Source organism: Carassius auratus, chromosome 12 (genome assembly GCF_003368295.1).
Source record: "Carassius auratus strain Wakin chromosome 12, ASM336829v1, whole genome shotgun sequence".
Classification (NCBI taxonomy): domain Eukaryota; kingdom Metazoa; phylum Chordata; class Actinopteri; order Cypriniformes; family Cyprinidae; genus Carassius; species Carassius auratus.
The window spans coordinates 4,349,154-4,364,537 of NC_039254.1; the positions used below are offsets into that span (position 1 = coordinate 4,349,154).

General features: G+C 37.9%; 1 protein-coding gene across 1 annotated transcript; it reads right to left on the bottom strand.

The window, feature by feature from the left end:
- Window positions 1–995: 995 nt before the first annotated feature.
- LOC113111551 (glutamate dehydrogenase, mitochondrial) lies at window positions 996–15,008 on the bottom strand. The gene is made up of 13 exons (XM_026276373.1): window positions 14,442–15,008; window positions 9,852–9,932; window positions 9,628–9,683; window positions 9,091–9,154; window positions 8,032–8,126; window positions 5,839–6,018; window positions 4,506–4,643; window positions 4,261–4,398; window positions 4,095–4,175; window positions 3,889–4,012; window positions 2,714–2,805; window positions 2,444–2,506; window positions 996–2,167 (listed from the first exon to the last, which is right to left on the bottom strand). The coding sequence occupies exons 1-13, from the start codon at window positions 14,836–14,838 to the stop codon at window positions 2,048–2,050; spliced, it is 1,629 nt and encodes a 542-aa protein (XP_026132158.1). The 5' UTR covers window positions 14,839–15,008; the 3' UTR covers window positions 996–2,047.
- Window positions 15,009–15,384: the final 376 nt, after the last annotated feature.

Below are 15,384 nucleotides of genomic sequence, written 5' to 3' on the forward strand. Positions count from 1 at the left end.
AGCTGCTACAGATGCTGCCGCAAAAAGTGCCGCTGATCAGGCTATGGACATTGGGAAGAACCTGTTCCAGTGAGCGTGCATGCTTTGAATGAACTTCACTCATCACTGGATTCTAACTGGACCCCAACATCTTGCAGTTTTAAAACCATATGACAGCACTGAATCTTTCAGTGTTTTGTCATCTTGAAAATGGCAATGCTGATATTTCTGTTTTCTGCACTTTTTGAGATTAAAAATAATAATAATAATAATTTCTGAATGCATTTTTATGCTATTTCAGTTATAATTATTATTAAAACAAAACCAATAAAATTGATGCTTAACATGGAAATAAAGACCTGTTTAGCTCAGTGAGAGATCAAGGTATTTTGTTTTATTATTATTTTGCTAATGTTTGAAATGATTTTTGTACTATTTGTACAACTATAGTTTGTGCTATACTTTAAGATAAGACAAACCATCTTATAACACACACAAAAAAAAGTTTTAATGAAATTCATTACTAACACGTACTGGTGTTTGTGCTGTTGTTATTGTGCTATTCTTTGTGGTTTTCCTTTAAGAACTGATATTGGCTAGACGAAGGGTTTAAAGAGTTTAAACATGAACTGAAACTCAAGAGTTTACAATGGGATACAATTTTTTATTTGAGTCACAAATTAGCGGAAATGAATTCAATTATTGTTTTCATTTTCAATGAAACTAGCCAAGTTGCATGTACAAAATAGTAGTAGTATACAATTACAAAACTATAACAATTTATTTTTTTAATTGGAAAAAATTAAACAAAACACATCTCATGCACATTCAGCAATTATTAATTTTAGTATGTCAACTAAAGTGTTTTATGCCGAAGTAAACACTTTCTTCTGAAAGTTTCATATGAGAAAATACCTTTTCTTATTCTTCTCTCAGTTTCCTGCCTTTATATGTTATAAGGTAGTGCAAATCATTAAATAACAAGGCAAAAATGGCAATCATCACACCAGTTATAGTTCCATTATTTAAAATTCGGCCTTATTTTTACCTGATTGTTAAATTACCAATATTTGAATTCATTGCCAATCCTAATAATGACATTACAGGAACAGGAAAATGATTTACATAACAGAGATAATTTATTTAACCGAGTTTGATACATGTGGTATTTTGGTGACACGGAGGAAAAAAAGATACGACAGAAAATAAATTATGCTAATTTGTTTTATTCTCAACAAAAAGGCAGTATAAACTTCCAAAACACAGTTCCAGATATGGGTGCATATAAGCTTGGTGAGCAACTTCCAGTTCTCATTTAAGCAGGAGTGCACCGGGTCCTCTAGGTTTAACAACGAACAGATCTCTAAAAGTTATGGGGCGTGAACTGCCTCAGATACAATAAACATCTGTACTGCACATTTTCAGCTAGAACTTCATCACATCTCTAGGTCAAAACATTGAGATGAGGCGAATCATGGCTGGGTTTCCCTTTGTGTGATGCACTGCATGAACTACAGTGACAGAAAATAAAACTCCTGCACACAGGTGTAAGGCATCTTCAACGCTCTTCATTACTGTAGCAAGAACCATGTTTAAATGGCTTGCAAGAACGAACAATACGAATAAAGTAAATAAAACCTACAAGGACATAAATGCACCAAGTTAAAGTAATATTTCGAGGCGAGAGGAAGCCAGGGCCAACATGACGTGAACCGTCAACAGACATTTAAAACTTCATCTGAAGAGGACCACGGTGGTTTACAACAGATCAATACAAAAATCAAGGACAGAATAAACAAGTTACAACAAGACACACTTGAGAAACCTGATTATTGACGCCAGATTGTTTTGAGACCACATCACATACAGTAAAGGAGCCTCAGAACAGATTCAACTGCTTTATAGCTCTCAAACTCATGAGGACGGAGCTTCTGGGATATGACAGAATGAGGGTGTTACAATAGAGGGAGTAGGGGTTAGGCTGATGTAAACTCTGATATGTTAAAAAGGTTGTGAAGGAGAATCAAGAGGTTGATGGCCGTTTCTGACTTCGTTGCAAATGGCTCATTTATGTGAAGGTCAGGCCAGCCTCATTGTACACCTTGAAGACCTTCTCGATGGCGTTGACGTAAGCTGCCGTCCTCAGATCCAAGCCAAGGTTGTACTTGTTTGCGGTGCGCATAATTTGCTGAAAGGAAAAATACTACAATATGAGTACAGGTTTGACTACATTTAAACTTTTAAATAGCACGGAGGATAAAGAGAAAACGTCTCGATAAACAATAACAACATCTGTGCAATGGGCGAGGTGGTTTTCTTTTCTCATACCACACTAGACTAAAACCTGCCTGAAGCTAGGGCTAAACGCTGTTGAGTTAAAATTATCTTTCAACTGTTTTTTGACAACACAGCGCTGTCATACAGATGGTGTGACTGAATCATGTATGATATTACAGGAACTTACCCTGGCCGACCTCTCCATGGTGTAGGCAAGGCCAGAGTGCACAATGTCCTTTTCCGAGGCACCCTGTATGACAAACACATCCCATCACAACAATGCATAAACATGGCATGAGTGTTAGAAACTGCTTATCTTGGAAAGAACTCCAAAGCTTTGTTCACAGAGCACATAAATTCATTTAAATGAATTCAATAAATGAATACACATAGAATAAATAAAAAACCCACACATAAGCATACGAGGCAAAGAAGGTAAAAGATTATGGACACTTACAGCTACACGAGCCTGGAAATCAGCAGTGGGGACAATTGGGATCGGGCCACCCTGCTTTCCAAACTTCCTCTCAAGACTCTCTTGCACAGACACTGGACACGAGAAAAGATAAAACAGATTGATCAATTATTCAACTTTTATTATTCAAAAGTCTGTATACTTTTGTGTCCATTCGTTTTTCTTTTTTTAACCATGATGGAAAAAGCGCAAAAATAATGGTTATTGTATTTTTAAATGCTATGCTGAAAACCAAAATTGAAATTAGAACTGTACACAGAATATGCTGCCCGAAAAAGTTAAATATTGACTTCTTTTCAGATTTGTAATGCATTTTTTCACAGGTTTTCTCCAAATTTAGTGATGCTTCTCCCGAACGTTCAGTCGAGAACTGGAGCAGTCTTTGGAACAATACAGAGACTTTGCAGAATCCTGGGAAATCTATCATCATGAAATTATCATTTTAAAAAACATTGAGTGCTATATGGGTATGTTATTGGAGAGGACAGTGCATGGTTGTTCAATGCAAGTACAGTAGGTTACATTGTAGGCTACACATGCCATATACATTTTGACAGCGGCATCCACATATTGCCGCGTTTAGGCTATACAGGGCTCTAGACTCATTATTCCCACTGGTCGCTCTTTTGCAACTTTCTTATATATATATATATATATTAATTTTTTCCAATATATTGCAATATATTGAAAGCGGCAAACATTTGTATATTTTGCAATACATTATATAATATATGTATCATCAATATATTATTAAATGTATTCAAATATATTTAATATTAGAAAATAAAAAGGGAAAATAAAATTACAATATATCACAATATATTTTAAGAAATATATTGGTAAATATATTTTCCTTTCGTAAGGGGTGACCAAGTGCATATAGCACACAAGAGAAGAGGTGGTTGACACTCTGCTATAGGAAACAGTGTCACACCCTGCATCAGGCCTTCCCACATGCTAAGAATAATTGCTTAAAGGGAGGGAGAGGTGAAAAGAAAGGGAATCAAGAAAAACGAGAACACAGGGTGTTACAGAGAACATTCTGAAGAGATGAAGATGCCTGCTGGCAGACAATAGCTCTGAATGTAAGTGCATTGATTTCACGCTGCTCCTCTTTGAGTGACTAAGGCTGATAGAGAGGTTGTTTAAACACATACTCAGCAGGTGGTAGTTGGAGTCCCTCTCATACTTGAAGGTCAGACGACCGTAGCTGACGTGGTTCAGGTTCTTCAGCCACTCAAAGTAGGAGACTGTGACACCTCCAGCGTTCAGGTACATGTCCTGTACATCAAGATATGAATCATTATTCCCATTTTTACTTTCCTGAGGCACGACAGAGTTTGAGAAAATGCTGTTCTCTTACTGGAATGACCATGATGTTCCTCTCTAAGAAGATCTTGTCAGCATCTGGCGTAGTGGGACCATTAGCACCTTCAGCAATAATCTGAAGCAATAAAAAAAGACATATGTTCAGCTCTGGCGAAAAGCATTTAAGCATTACAATCTGAATGATGCTGTTGGTGTCAGACCTTAGCTTTGATATTGCGGGCGTTCTTCCTGGTCAGCTGTTTCTCTCCAGCTGCAGGGATGAGGATGTCACAATCAGCTTCCAGAATGTTCCCCTCATACGGCTGAGAGTTGGGGAAGCCCACAATGGTACCATGTTGCTAAAGAGAGAGCAGAAATATATTCAAGAAACAGTTTAGGTACAGAAAGAAGGGTAAATTCTCACCAGGGATTTTAAAAGGCAATTGTAAATGGACTCCTAACTAACCAGTTTGTAGTCCTCCAGCTCTTTTGGGTCCATGCCATTGGGGTTCCAGATGCTTCCATCGATTTCAGCAATTCCCACACACTTGGCGCCATAACGGTGGAGATAACGCATGGAATGCAGACCCACATTACCGAAACCCTGCGTGATAGGATAAGAAACTAGAATAAGTTAAAATTATTGAGGCAATGGCGCGCCCTTGTGGTTTGATTTAGCATAGACTAGCTATCGATGGTTAAAAAAAAATTCATCTTTGTCATAATTACAACAGAAATACTGGAACCAGCTTATACTGGGAAGCCTATTCACCACATCAAAGGAATTTCTGGCAAGATGTCACGTGCATGTTGAAGGGGGAAATGAATATAGCTGCTCACATTACAAAAGGACAACTGGGAAGCAGTCATACCAACTCCGTTCAAAAGAATCTTGTAATGCACTCCTCTCCGGAGACTTCGTTTGATACTAATGACAAGGCTCTCTCTTTTCTGCGCTGCTCTAAATCCATAACATGTGACAACACCTTCCCTTGTCTCTTTGCTACACATGGCAGTCAATCTTCAGAAAGAAAATGTACATTTCGAGGCAGTTATCCCACAGCAACAGTCGATGAGAATCCCTTCCCCCTGTAGTCTGTGCAACACTGGTTGATTTTAAGAGTTTCGAGCACACTGGGATTAAGACTGAAATTCATTAGAACCCGAAAACTGCAACAAAACAACTTAATCTTAATCCTAGCGAACAGATCTGTGGTTTATGGTAAAGTCAACAGATTTTACAGCTTTAAAGCGGAGCCGTCATTTGTGTTGGGGATTCAAACGGCACGTGATTTCAAGGAACTGAGATGTACTAGATGCTGACATCTTATTAACTCTTCCTTTTTGTGTCAGAGAAATAATATTTAGTCAGCATATCATGCTGCCACTTGGTTATTTCAGCCCAAAATGAAAAGTCTGTAATCATTTACTAATACTCACCCTCATTTGGTTACAAACCGGTATGACTTAACGTGACACAAGAATAGCATAAGTTTTGTATAATACTGAAAATGCTTCTTTCCATTAATAATGAAAACATGTTTTGATCAGTTGCAATCATGCACCAAAAATTACAAAGTATTCCATATGATTTACTAAGACAATATTATAGCTATTTTTTTTCTTTTAGCTCAAACATTCCTGGTCATAAGCATAAATAGAGCAGCATGAACATTCAGCTAAACATCTCTATGTGAGCTACTTCACTCTACCAGTAAAGTTTTATTGTATTAAAAAAAAAAAAAAAGTTAATGTGAGGTCGAAACTGTCAGACCAACTGTTCAAATAGCCATTTATACCTGAATAATAAAGGTTTTGTCAGCGAATCCAGGGGTCAGGCCCAGTTTGCTCATGAAGGAGGCTTCATTGATGAAATTCTCAATGCCATGAAAGACTCCACGACCAGTGGCTGAGATTCTGCCATGGATACCACCCTGGCTAATGGGTTTACCCGTCACACAGGCGTGGGCATTGATATCCTACAGAGAGAAAGACAGATACACAAAAACAAGACAGGAAAATTGGCTGATTAATGCATTAATCTTTCAGCCACAGAACACACACAAACAACAAAAACTGTGATACTGTGAAAAACAATATGATACTTAAAAAAAACCTGCTGTGAATGTGAATCTTAAACTCCACATTAATGCGGAACGATAAATGAAACTGAATGCCATGGAAAACTTTCAGTTCCAGTATTTCTTTTTTCAAATGAAACCTGTTCTGAATAAAAACCAATCCTTGGTTCTCAACCCAACACTTCAACTAACACTGGCTGCCTGTTTCTCATCCAAAAACACAAGCACCAGTCGGGGCTGTTCAGAGGGTGGGATGAGGACAACATGTGATACACTAACAAACAGAGCTCTTGAATTGGTGTGACGGGGTCTTGTGCGTTCGTAAGGGTACGTGAGAAGGGTCACACTCCAAGCGCAGCTACTATAGCCCTATTTATGTCACTGAATGAGGAAACGCCATCGAGACAAAAGACCTGTGCTCCACTCACAGATGACGCACAACAGCCAAGTGGCCTGGGTAGAGGTTACTGCAGGGGACGGACATTTCAATAGGTATTTCAATATAGTATTTCAATACTATATGCATTACAGTAACCTTGTTAAAGTCCAAACAAGTGTAAATCCATTTTAAAAAATGTACACATACAGTATGCATCATAATCAAAGATCTGCTGGGCTGAGAAGAGAAATCGAAGCATCTCATTAATGATTTGCATGTCTGATATTAAGTCTAAGCTTAAGCAACGTTTCCCTCGACTGCCACTCTGCACATGGAAATCTGCTGAGACTGCATTATGAGTGAAGAGTGATTATTGCCCTTTATAAACTCAACTGTATTCCAGTCCACTGATACCATCAATCATTTACTGTTCCCTCGTAGAACAGTGACAGAGTTCCCCTTGTATCCGAAACACATAAGCTTTTGGCCAAGCAACGTTTTTAATTAGTCAGTGACCACTGATACTGGATTTTTAATTGGGATTCAAGTATCAGTTTTGTTTTGATTAAAATCAAGAAGTCAATATTTTTTACCGAACCCCTCAGCCATATTTTGAAATAATTGTTGATCATAATTTTAATAAGCTAAATAAAATCGGACATTTTACATGCCAGAACTAAATGAGAGTTCAGGTCAGTTTTATAAGGGTCTGTGCTTATAGCACATCTCTCACAGCTACAGAAAAGGTAATGTTACATAAGATGTTGCCCTCTGAGGTCAAATTGTTTCCAGGGTGACATTGTGCTTGGATGTCAGGGACTCTTGGCCTCTTCACAGCCTGACTTGGCAAAAATCTATCGTCCAAAGGATCCTTTCAGGATCAGTAAAGCTGGATATTGTATTGCATTACCCTCCCACTTAAAAATATAAAAAAAAAACCAACAAAACATGGCCATCCTTTCGTTGCCATGGTGATAGTGCTAGTACTGTATTAGAGGATGATGTAACTATAATACGAGCCCTCTAGGAGGAATAACCCTGACCACAAACACAGAAGAAAATACACTTAAAGAAAATCTAAAGGGTTTGGCCATGTGTAATTTCAGACAGCCTCTTTCAACTTTAGAAATCTTCATACATAAATAACCCAGCTTTATTCTCTTTCTGTGCTAGTTGAAGCTGTCATCCAAAATCATATCACAAAAGGAAAAAACGCTCTAAAATATGTACATATATAATACGACCGCAATCGTGTTGCTATTGTGCATGCAATATAACCGTGACCTAACCATTTATTAGGGCACAAAGGTAAACATTTCACAGTCTGTCATATAGATAGCATAACACTATCAGCATGTAGACTCTAATCTCTATTGTTTTTGTAACCCTTATTGCTCAAATATCCTTTATGGTATATGTTTTTTAACCTTCCAGAGGCTAGGTATGTCAAGATACAAGTGATAAAAGGGAAAAACCTCAATGGGAGTTTTATGGGCATGGTTAATAATTTAATAACGTAGACTGCTGCTTACAGTGTGGGCAATAGTGTTAGCATAGGTGTCAGCGATCCAGGACATTTCCCTCTCACCAGTGCTCATGTCAGGGGCAGGGACGTCAATGCCAGGTCCTGAATGGAAAGAGCAGGGGAGGGAGAGGAGAAAGAGATATTTTTACAACTTGTCAGCTGTAATTGTGTTGCATGTGACCAGACAGACACCACTTGGGTTTCACACTGGTTATCATGAACTACGCTAATTGTTCTCCAATATAAATGCTTGATTGCACATCTCCAGGAAAAAGAAGTATTTTAAGAAGCAATGCAACAAATGATTAGTAGGCAGCTTGTGTTTTAACAGAGAGCTGGAGTTTCAGCGCACGCTCGGACGCTGTGAGAGCACACTGCCCTGCCCCCCAAACCAGTGTCAGCTGCTTTGGCCAGGAAAACAGGGAAGGCATCCAGATAAACAGCTATGCAGACAGCCTTGCACCCTGAATACATTTCCAAAAACAGCTCCAAAGGGGGCAGGGAACCACACCAAAGGACTTATTTTTGACAGCACCGAGGTCCTGAAGCCCTTCCGGGTTAAAAGAGCACGGAAGCAAAGTTAATAATTGCAATGAAGTGATGAAATAAAAGGTATCTTGTTTTTTTGTTTGTTTTTTTGTTTTAAGTCTCTTATGCTCATCAAGGCTGCATTTATCTGATTAAAAATGCAGTAAAACACATAAGATGCATGAAACATATACGAGAAAGCATAATCCTTCAGAAATCATTCAAATATGCTGATTTGGTGCTTGAAAAACATTTATCAATGTTGAAACCGTTGTGCTGCTTAATATCTTTGTGCAAACAGTGATATATTTTTTCAGGATTCTTTGATGAATATAAAGTTAAAATGAACATAACTTTCATAAATGTCTCTAACTGTGAAACAATCATGCGTCTCTACTGAATAAAAAATTAATTTACTTAAAACCCCAACATTTTGGACAGTACTGTATATTGTGTTATATTTTCTTGGAGGTCTTAATGCAGGGGTCATGCATGGCATTTAAAAAAAGCGAGGTCAAGAAACACGAATCAAACTCACCAATGAATCCCTTTTTGGCCAGCTCAATGGTGAACCTTCTTGTGATTTTCTCCAACTCATTATCCTGAACAGCACACACACACAATAAAAAGTTTGATATTTTTGCCCCTAATAGCTTATGACAAACATAAAAGTAAAAAAAACAGCAGCTCCATGTATGTCTGGTTTTAAAAGACTGCTCTTTAAACATTTACATTTCCCTAAAGTCATTCCTCAGAGAAAGAAAGCAAGCATGTTCACTCCCTGGAGCAATAAGGTTCACATTAAGGACTACAGACTCTACACATATTAAACAGAACAACAGGGAAGATCTACTGCTGCACACTGAAAGAAGCTTTATATCATGGACTCTGCTTTCAGGACTTTATCCAATCAGGGAGCCAGGCCCATTTTAATGGGAAAGGAAGACTGATGGCATGAAATGCGTTTTCGCTTTATTGAGCCCATGAAAAAGGCAAACAAAGGCCACAGACATGATAAAGAGTTATTTCAGGAGTCTGTGTTCTCAGAGCCTAGACATACATGTTGGGTACTTACAGAGTAATTCCTGGGGTTGATTTTAACTCCAGCTTTAGCTCCACCAAATGGCACATCTAGAAGATGATAAGTTATGTGCAGTTTATAAGGATGAAGGATTTTCTGAATCTAAAATATCTCTGAATTATTAAAAACAATGTATTGTTTATAAGAGATATCTAATGCACAATCCAGAAGAAGAATTCACCTCAACCTGATGTTTGGGGGGAAAACACAAAGCTTACCAACAACAGCACACTTGTAAGTCATCAAGGAGGCCAAAGCTTTAACCTCATCCACAGACACATCCATGCTGTATCGGATACCTGAAAAAGGAAAAGCAAAAAGGCCCATGAAACTGGGTTCAGTTACAAGCATTACCAAGAGTAAACTGGTTACCAAAAACTCAAACTCATACACCAAGAACACACACAATAGACTTAAATAGACACTCTGAAGCTGTACAGAGTTCTGGTCCGTTTTTTAGCAGTGTCTTCATTCTAAATTGAATGAGGATAAACTTAATGAATGTCAGATTTAATGAATAATTTGTGTCAGTTTTTGCTAACAAACATCCAACATTGTATTCCTGAACACTAGTTCAATTTCAAAAAATTCAGTTTAGTAATAAACCAAGACCATTTTAAGACTTTTTTTGTGGCAGCTCATGCTCAAAGGACATAGGTCACCTTTCTCAGCCTTGCAGCTAAAATTGCAGCTGATCTTGTGTGCTCTGGTCATGCTCCATTAGGACAGGTGCTACCATCACTCCCTTCTAAGAAGCTGGCGCCTAATGTTGGTTTCCTAAAGCAAGCCACAGCACGAACGTGGCCTCAAAGTGCACAGAGACTGTGTTTCTAATTAAGTATACTGTATATGATACAGACGATGAGAATATATTTATTTATTTATTTTGTGTGTCCTTTTGATTGCACAGATAAACATTAAGATTTACAAACTACTTTCATTAATTGCTGTGCAATTATTTCCGCAAATATTATATATATATATATATATATATACATACACATCTATCTATCTATCTATCTATCTATCTATCTATATATATACACACACACACACACACACACACCTACCTATCTATAATATAAAAGATAATATAAATAACTATTGATAATATAAAAGACACAATATAAAGAATATACACAATATATGCAATTTCGAAAGGTTGTACAAATTATCCAGTTATACACAAAATAAAGTGGAAAAAAATATTTCCGTACAAAAGTACACAATGTTCAGTATGACCTGGTGAGGCAAAGGTTATCTGAAAGTCATGTGTGCAGGGGGAGTCCTGTGTATCTGTGAGGATGTGTTTCGGGCTGGAGGCTGTAATGACTCCTTGTGTCCAGTGTCCAGTCAGCTCCTCTGCCAGGCTGCATCATGAATCTTGATTGACTGTGTGAATGAGTGTGTCTGTCTCCGACACACACTGCCATACGGCCTGGCAGACGTATCAATCCCTTCTACAATAAAAAAAAAATAGCAGACTGCCATCCTGCATAAGCAGTAGAAAACTAGACTGGGAATAATCTGTAATAATCTGTAGTAACTGCATTAATTCACAATGCTTCTGTAAATGCAAATAGTGATTTCTGGCCCAAATGAGTGAAATGATGTGCTCATAATACAAGTGAGAAAACTGCCAACATACAGGCCAATATGGAACTAAACCACTGAACATGATGTCTTTTTATTGCTGAAAAGCCCATAAGAAAACCAGCCCTTCTGGGCATCTTTTTGTCTATGTTTAGAAGCTCACAAGCTGAACAGATGTGCTTTTTCCACTATAGCTGAAATGGTCTTCATTTATACACACAGAAGGGTGTGGAGGGAGATGGTGGGGGCTCTTGAGTGGAGGAATGACTCAGCATATATCACCTACTGTATCCAAAAGAACGAAGAAAAACACACACACACACACAAAAGAGGAAACATATCCAGCATCTCCTTTGACTCCACCTAGCGAGCCAACCTAGTGCTTGATCATAACCAGGATGTGCACTTCCTGCACAAGGCTGACTCATGCCACCTTTTTGTTCCATTACTCTTGCACACATACAAGATACGCAGCAAAGCATTTCTGCTGATCTAGTGATTCCGACATTCACGTGCACGACTTTGGCCAACAGATGATGAAATGCAGAGCCATAAGCGGACAGTGTGTGATGGCTGAATTGCTCTTGTACTTTGTAATGTGTACCTAATCTTGTCTATTAGACATAGATAATGTCAAACACAGCACTTTTGTCAGTGATGGTCTTTGAGCCATGAAGAACAAGGGTCTGCCTTGCATGAACAATTAAAGGGGCTGCATTTAATGTGTTGCTAACTTCAGACGTTTGCAAATTTTAACTACACACCACCTGAACATGTAAAATTATTTACAAGCAGTGAGCGTTTCTGATTGGCTGGTCTTCGGATTCATCATGATTTACATGAAGAGCTCCATTTTGTGCCTGAAAATGGAGGACTTTGCACCAAAAGCCAATATTTCAAGAGGTATTTTATGCATGATATTTAAAAAGTATGCACACTTTATAAATTTGATAACTGGTACTTGTTTGTGATGAGAAAATAATGCATTTAAAATAAAAGGTTGTTGTACTGAAATCACATAGATGGTGTTCAATGAAGTCCCTATAAAATGAAAGAAGATATTTTCTTTTTCATATTGTGGTGTACATCCGAATGTAATGCCCTATGGAAGAAGATGGTGGGGAATTGGTTTTATACAACAGTGGTTGCTTGGATTTTGAAATGTGGGTGTTGCATGTAAATATGGAGGCATATGATCATGACCTTGGAGGGGTGGTATGTACAAGCATGAATTCTTCAGAATAACATCAAAAACATACACTTAGAAAATAGATGGGGTGAACTATAAGAACATTTAACAAGTAAACAAGTCGATCATTTTTTTCTCATGGCAAATTATGGTCTTAAAAATTACTGCAAGACACAAGACAAAATAAACAATAAAAACATTTAAAACACAAGAGTTTCTTGTCAAACAGAACTACTGCTCTCTCATATTCATATTGTTGCATGCATAGCTGCAATCACATTAATATCCTTTAAAGGGACAGTCCACCGAAAAATGCCATCATTTACTCGCCTGTTGTTCCAAACCTCTATAACTGTCTTATAATTATTTTAAGAAAACATTTTTAGCTTCCACTGGCTTCATTGACAGAAAAATACAGACTATGAAATCTAACAGAAATGGAGACATTTCTTACCAACATTATACAAAATATCTTGAAGGTATGTAAATGAAATTTCATGAAGGTATGTAAATGAAAGAATTTAATTTTTTTGATGGACTTTACAAAATACACACTGGTGAGTAAGATGTCTCCAAATGCTGTGTAAATGTGAGAAGAGTGGTCCTGTCACACAGATGAGGAGCCAGAGCGCTTGAGCCCTGCCCCCACATTCATCCTTACAACTCTCTCATGATGCGTCACCCTACAAATCACCCACAATGCAGTGCCACGATGACATCTCCCCCTCCCACTCTGCACGGCCTCAGTCTCCTGATGACCACTGCTTCTTAACATCTGCTGTAAAGAATGAATGTGATTCTGTGGGCCTCCATGATTTACAACAAGAGGAGGTGCCTCGGTTTGGGCGTAAACCCCTTTCGTTGGAGTATATGCATGTTGTTAAATCACAGAAAGTAAACATCACATCTCATTTTATACATTATAGACTGTGTATCAGCCTCTTGCTTATCAGTATACACCCATGCAAATGTTTATTCACCTAACACGAATGAACCTTCTGAATGTAACTGAATGATATGAATGATTCTGTGTACTGAAAACACACAGTTGACTTGAAACAACTTGTTGGTCTTGTCTGGCATAAGGGTAAGTTGAAAATGCAATGCTCATATTAATGACTAATAAACATGTCAAGCATATTCTGAGGTCAAACAAAAACCAAAGACAGCCTATCCTAAAACAAAAGTAACAAACCAAGGTACATGAAAAAAAAAAAAAAAACCTGATAGTCTTAGATATGGCTGTACAATTTATGCAATTCCATTACTTTTGAAATAGGAAGTTTAGTAAAAAAAATTTTTTTTTAAATATTAAAAAAATTACATATACCCACAGCAAAACAAGGGATTTCATTCAGTTTTCCATTAAAAATTATATCTCAGCTTAACCTTACATGCGAAATTAAATAATCTATAATTATTGTGTAGTAAAATGTAATAGTAATAATAACAAAATATTGTAAAGGTTTAAGAAATAACACAAGCAAGGTTGGAGTTGAGCTGTGACTGCAAAACTTTTAGAAAGTTGTGGAATGCTTTATTTCATAAAACATTTAATCATGCATATAGCAGACTAATTGTTATTTTCACTAAAGCCAATAAAAAAAAAAAAAAAAATTAAGTTGTAATTGCAAAAGGTTCCAAATTAATTTGATTAGAGATTATATTTCACTATAGAAATGAATTGGAATGAAACCATACAATCCAGAAAAAAATTCTAGATTTTCTCCCCAGGTGATACTGATACATACACCTGTGCAAGTGCAAGGTGTGTCAAGGTGATATTGACAGAATAGAACTAATCAAATATATACAAAAACCACGTTTGAAGCAATGCAAAAACTAATACAATTAACACAATTTATAAAAATGCACAGACTGATTTGCAAGTCATTGTGTTAACAACTGTCAGCATGAAAGCACTTTCATGCAAACCGAATATGCTGTCAAACATCTTGCGCAAAACACGTAAACTGATATATAATCAGTGCTTAATGCACGGTATAATAACAACAATATCGCTTACCTCCTTTGCAGGGAGTTCTGTGCTGGCTGTGTTGTGCCCGGTAACCCTCGATAACCTCCCATTCTCCGTTGTCTCTCTTGATGGGGAAGGACACGCTCAGGACGTGGTTGCAGGGCTTGATGATTCTGAGGATCCCCCGCACACGGTGTCTCTTCTGCTCCGGCGTCTCCCGGGTCTTCAGGTCCTCCACCAGCTTGTTTTCCACAATAGCTGCGCCGCGATCGAAGAAGCCCTCCACCATCCTAAAGAAGTTCGGGTCATCTTCCTTCTCAGCGACATCGCTGTAGTGACGCACCCTGAGCAGAGATGAGGAAGCCGGCAGAGCGGACTCGACGCATCCCGAGGCCAGAGCGTTTCCCGCTCCGCGAGTCAGCAGCTCCCCGAAATACCGGTACATGGCGACAAGGGGCTTTGAAAGTTACGGTACAATGGAGAAAGAAGAAATTAAAGGATGATGGGTATTCGACGAGGTGAAAATGGGAAACGAAAAGTGGGGGTAAATGAACGAGACTACGGAAGCTCCCGAGCCCGCCTCGTTCAGTGTCAAAGTGACAGCGCTCATGCCGTCTCGCGCTTTAAAAGGCAGCGGCGTGTTTGGAGGAGTCGCGCGAGCAGACGCAAGGTCACCGCGTCACATGAGGGAGGAGGAAACGCGCCCGCCGCTTTTGAATCTCAGCTACATTCAGCATACCTGCTAAATAAGCACTTCTTTAGAATATATATATATATATATATATATATATATATATATATATATATATATATATATATATATATATATATATATATATATATATAGTACAGACCAAAAGTTTGGACACACCTTCTCATTCAAAGAGTTTTCTTTATTTTCATGAATATGAAAATTGTAGATTCACACTGAATGCATCAAAACTATGAATTAACACATGTGGAATTATATATGGAATTATATACATAACAA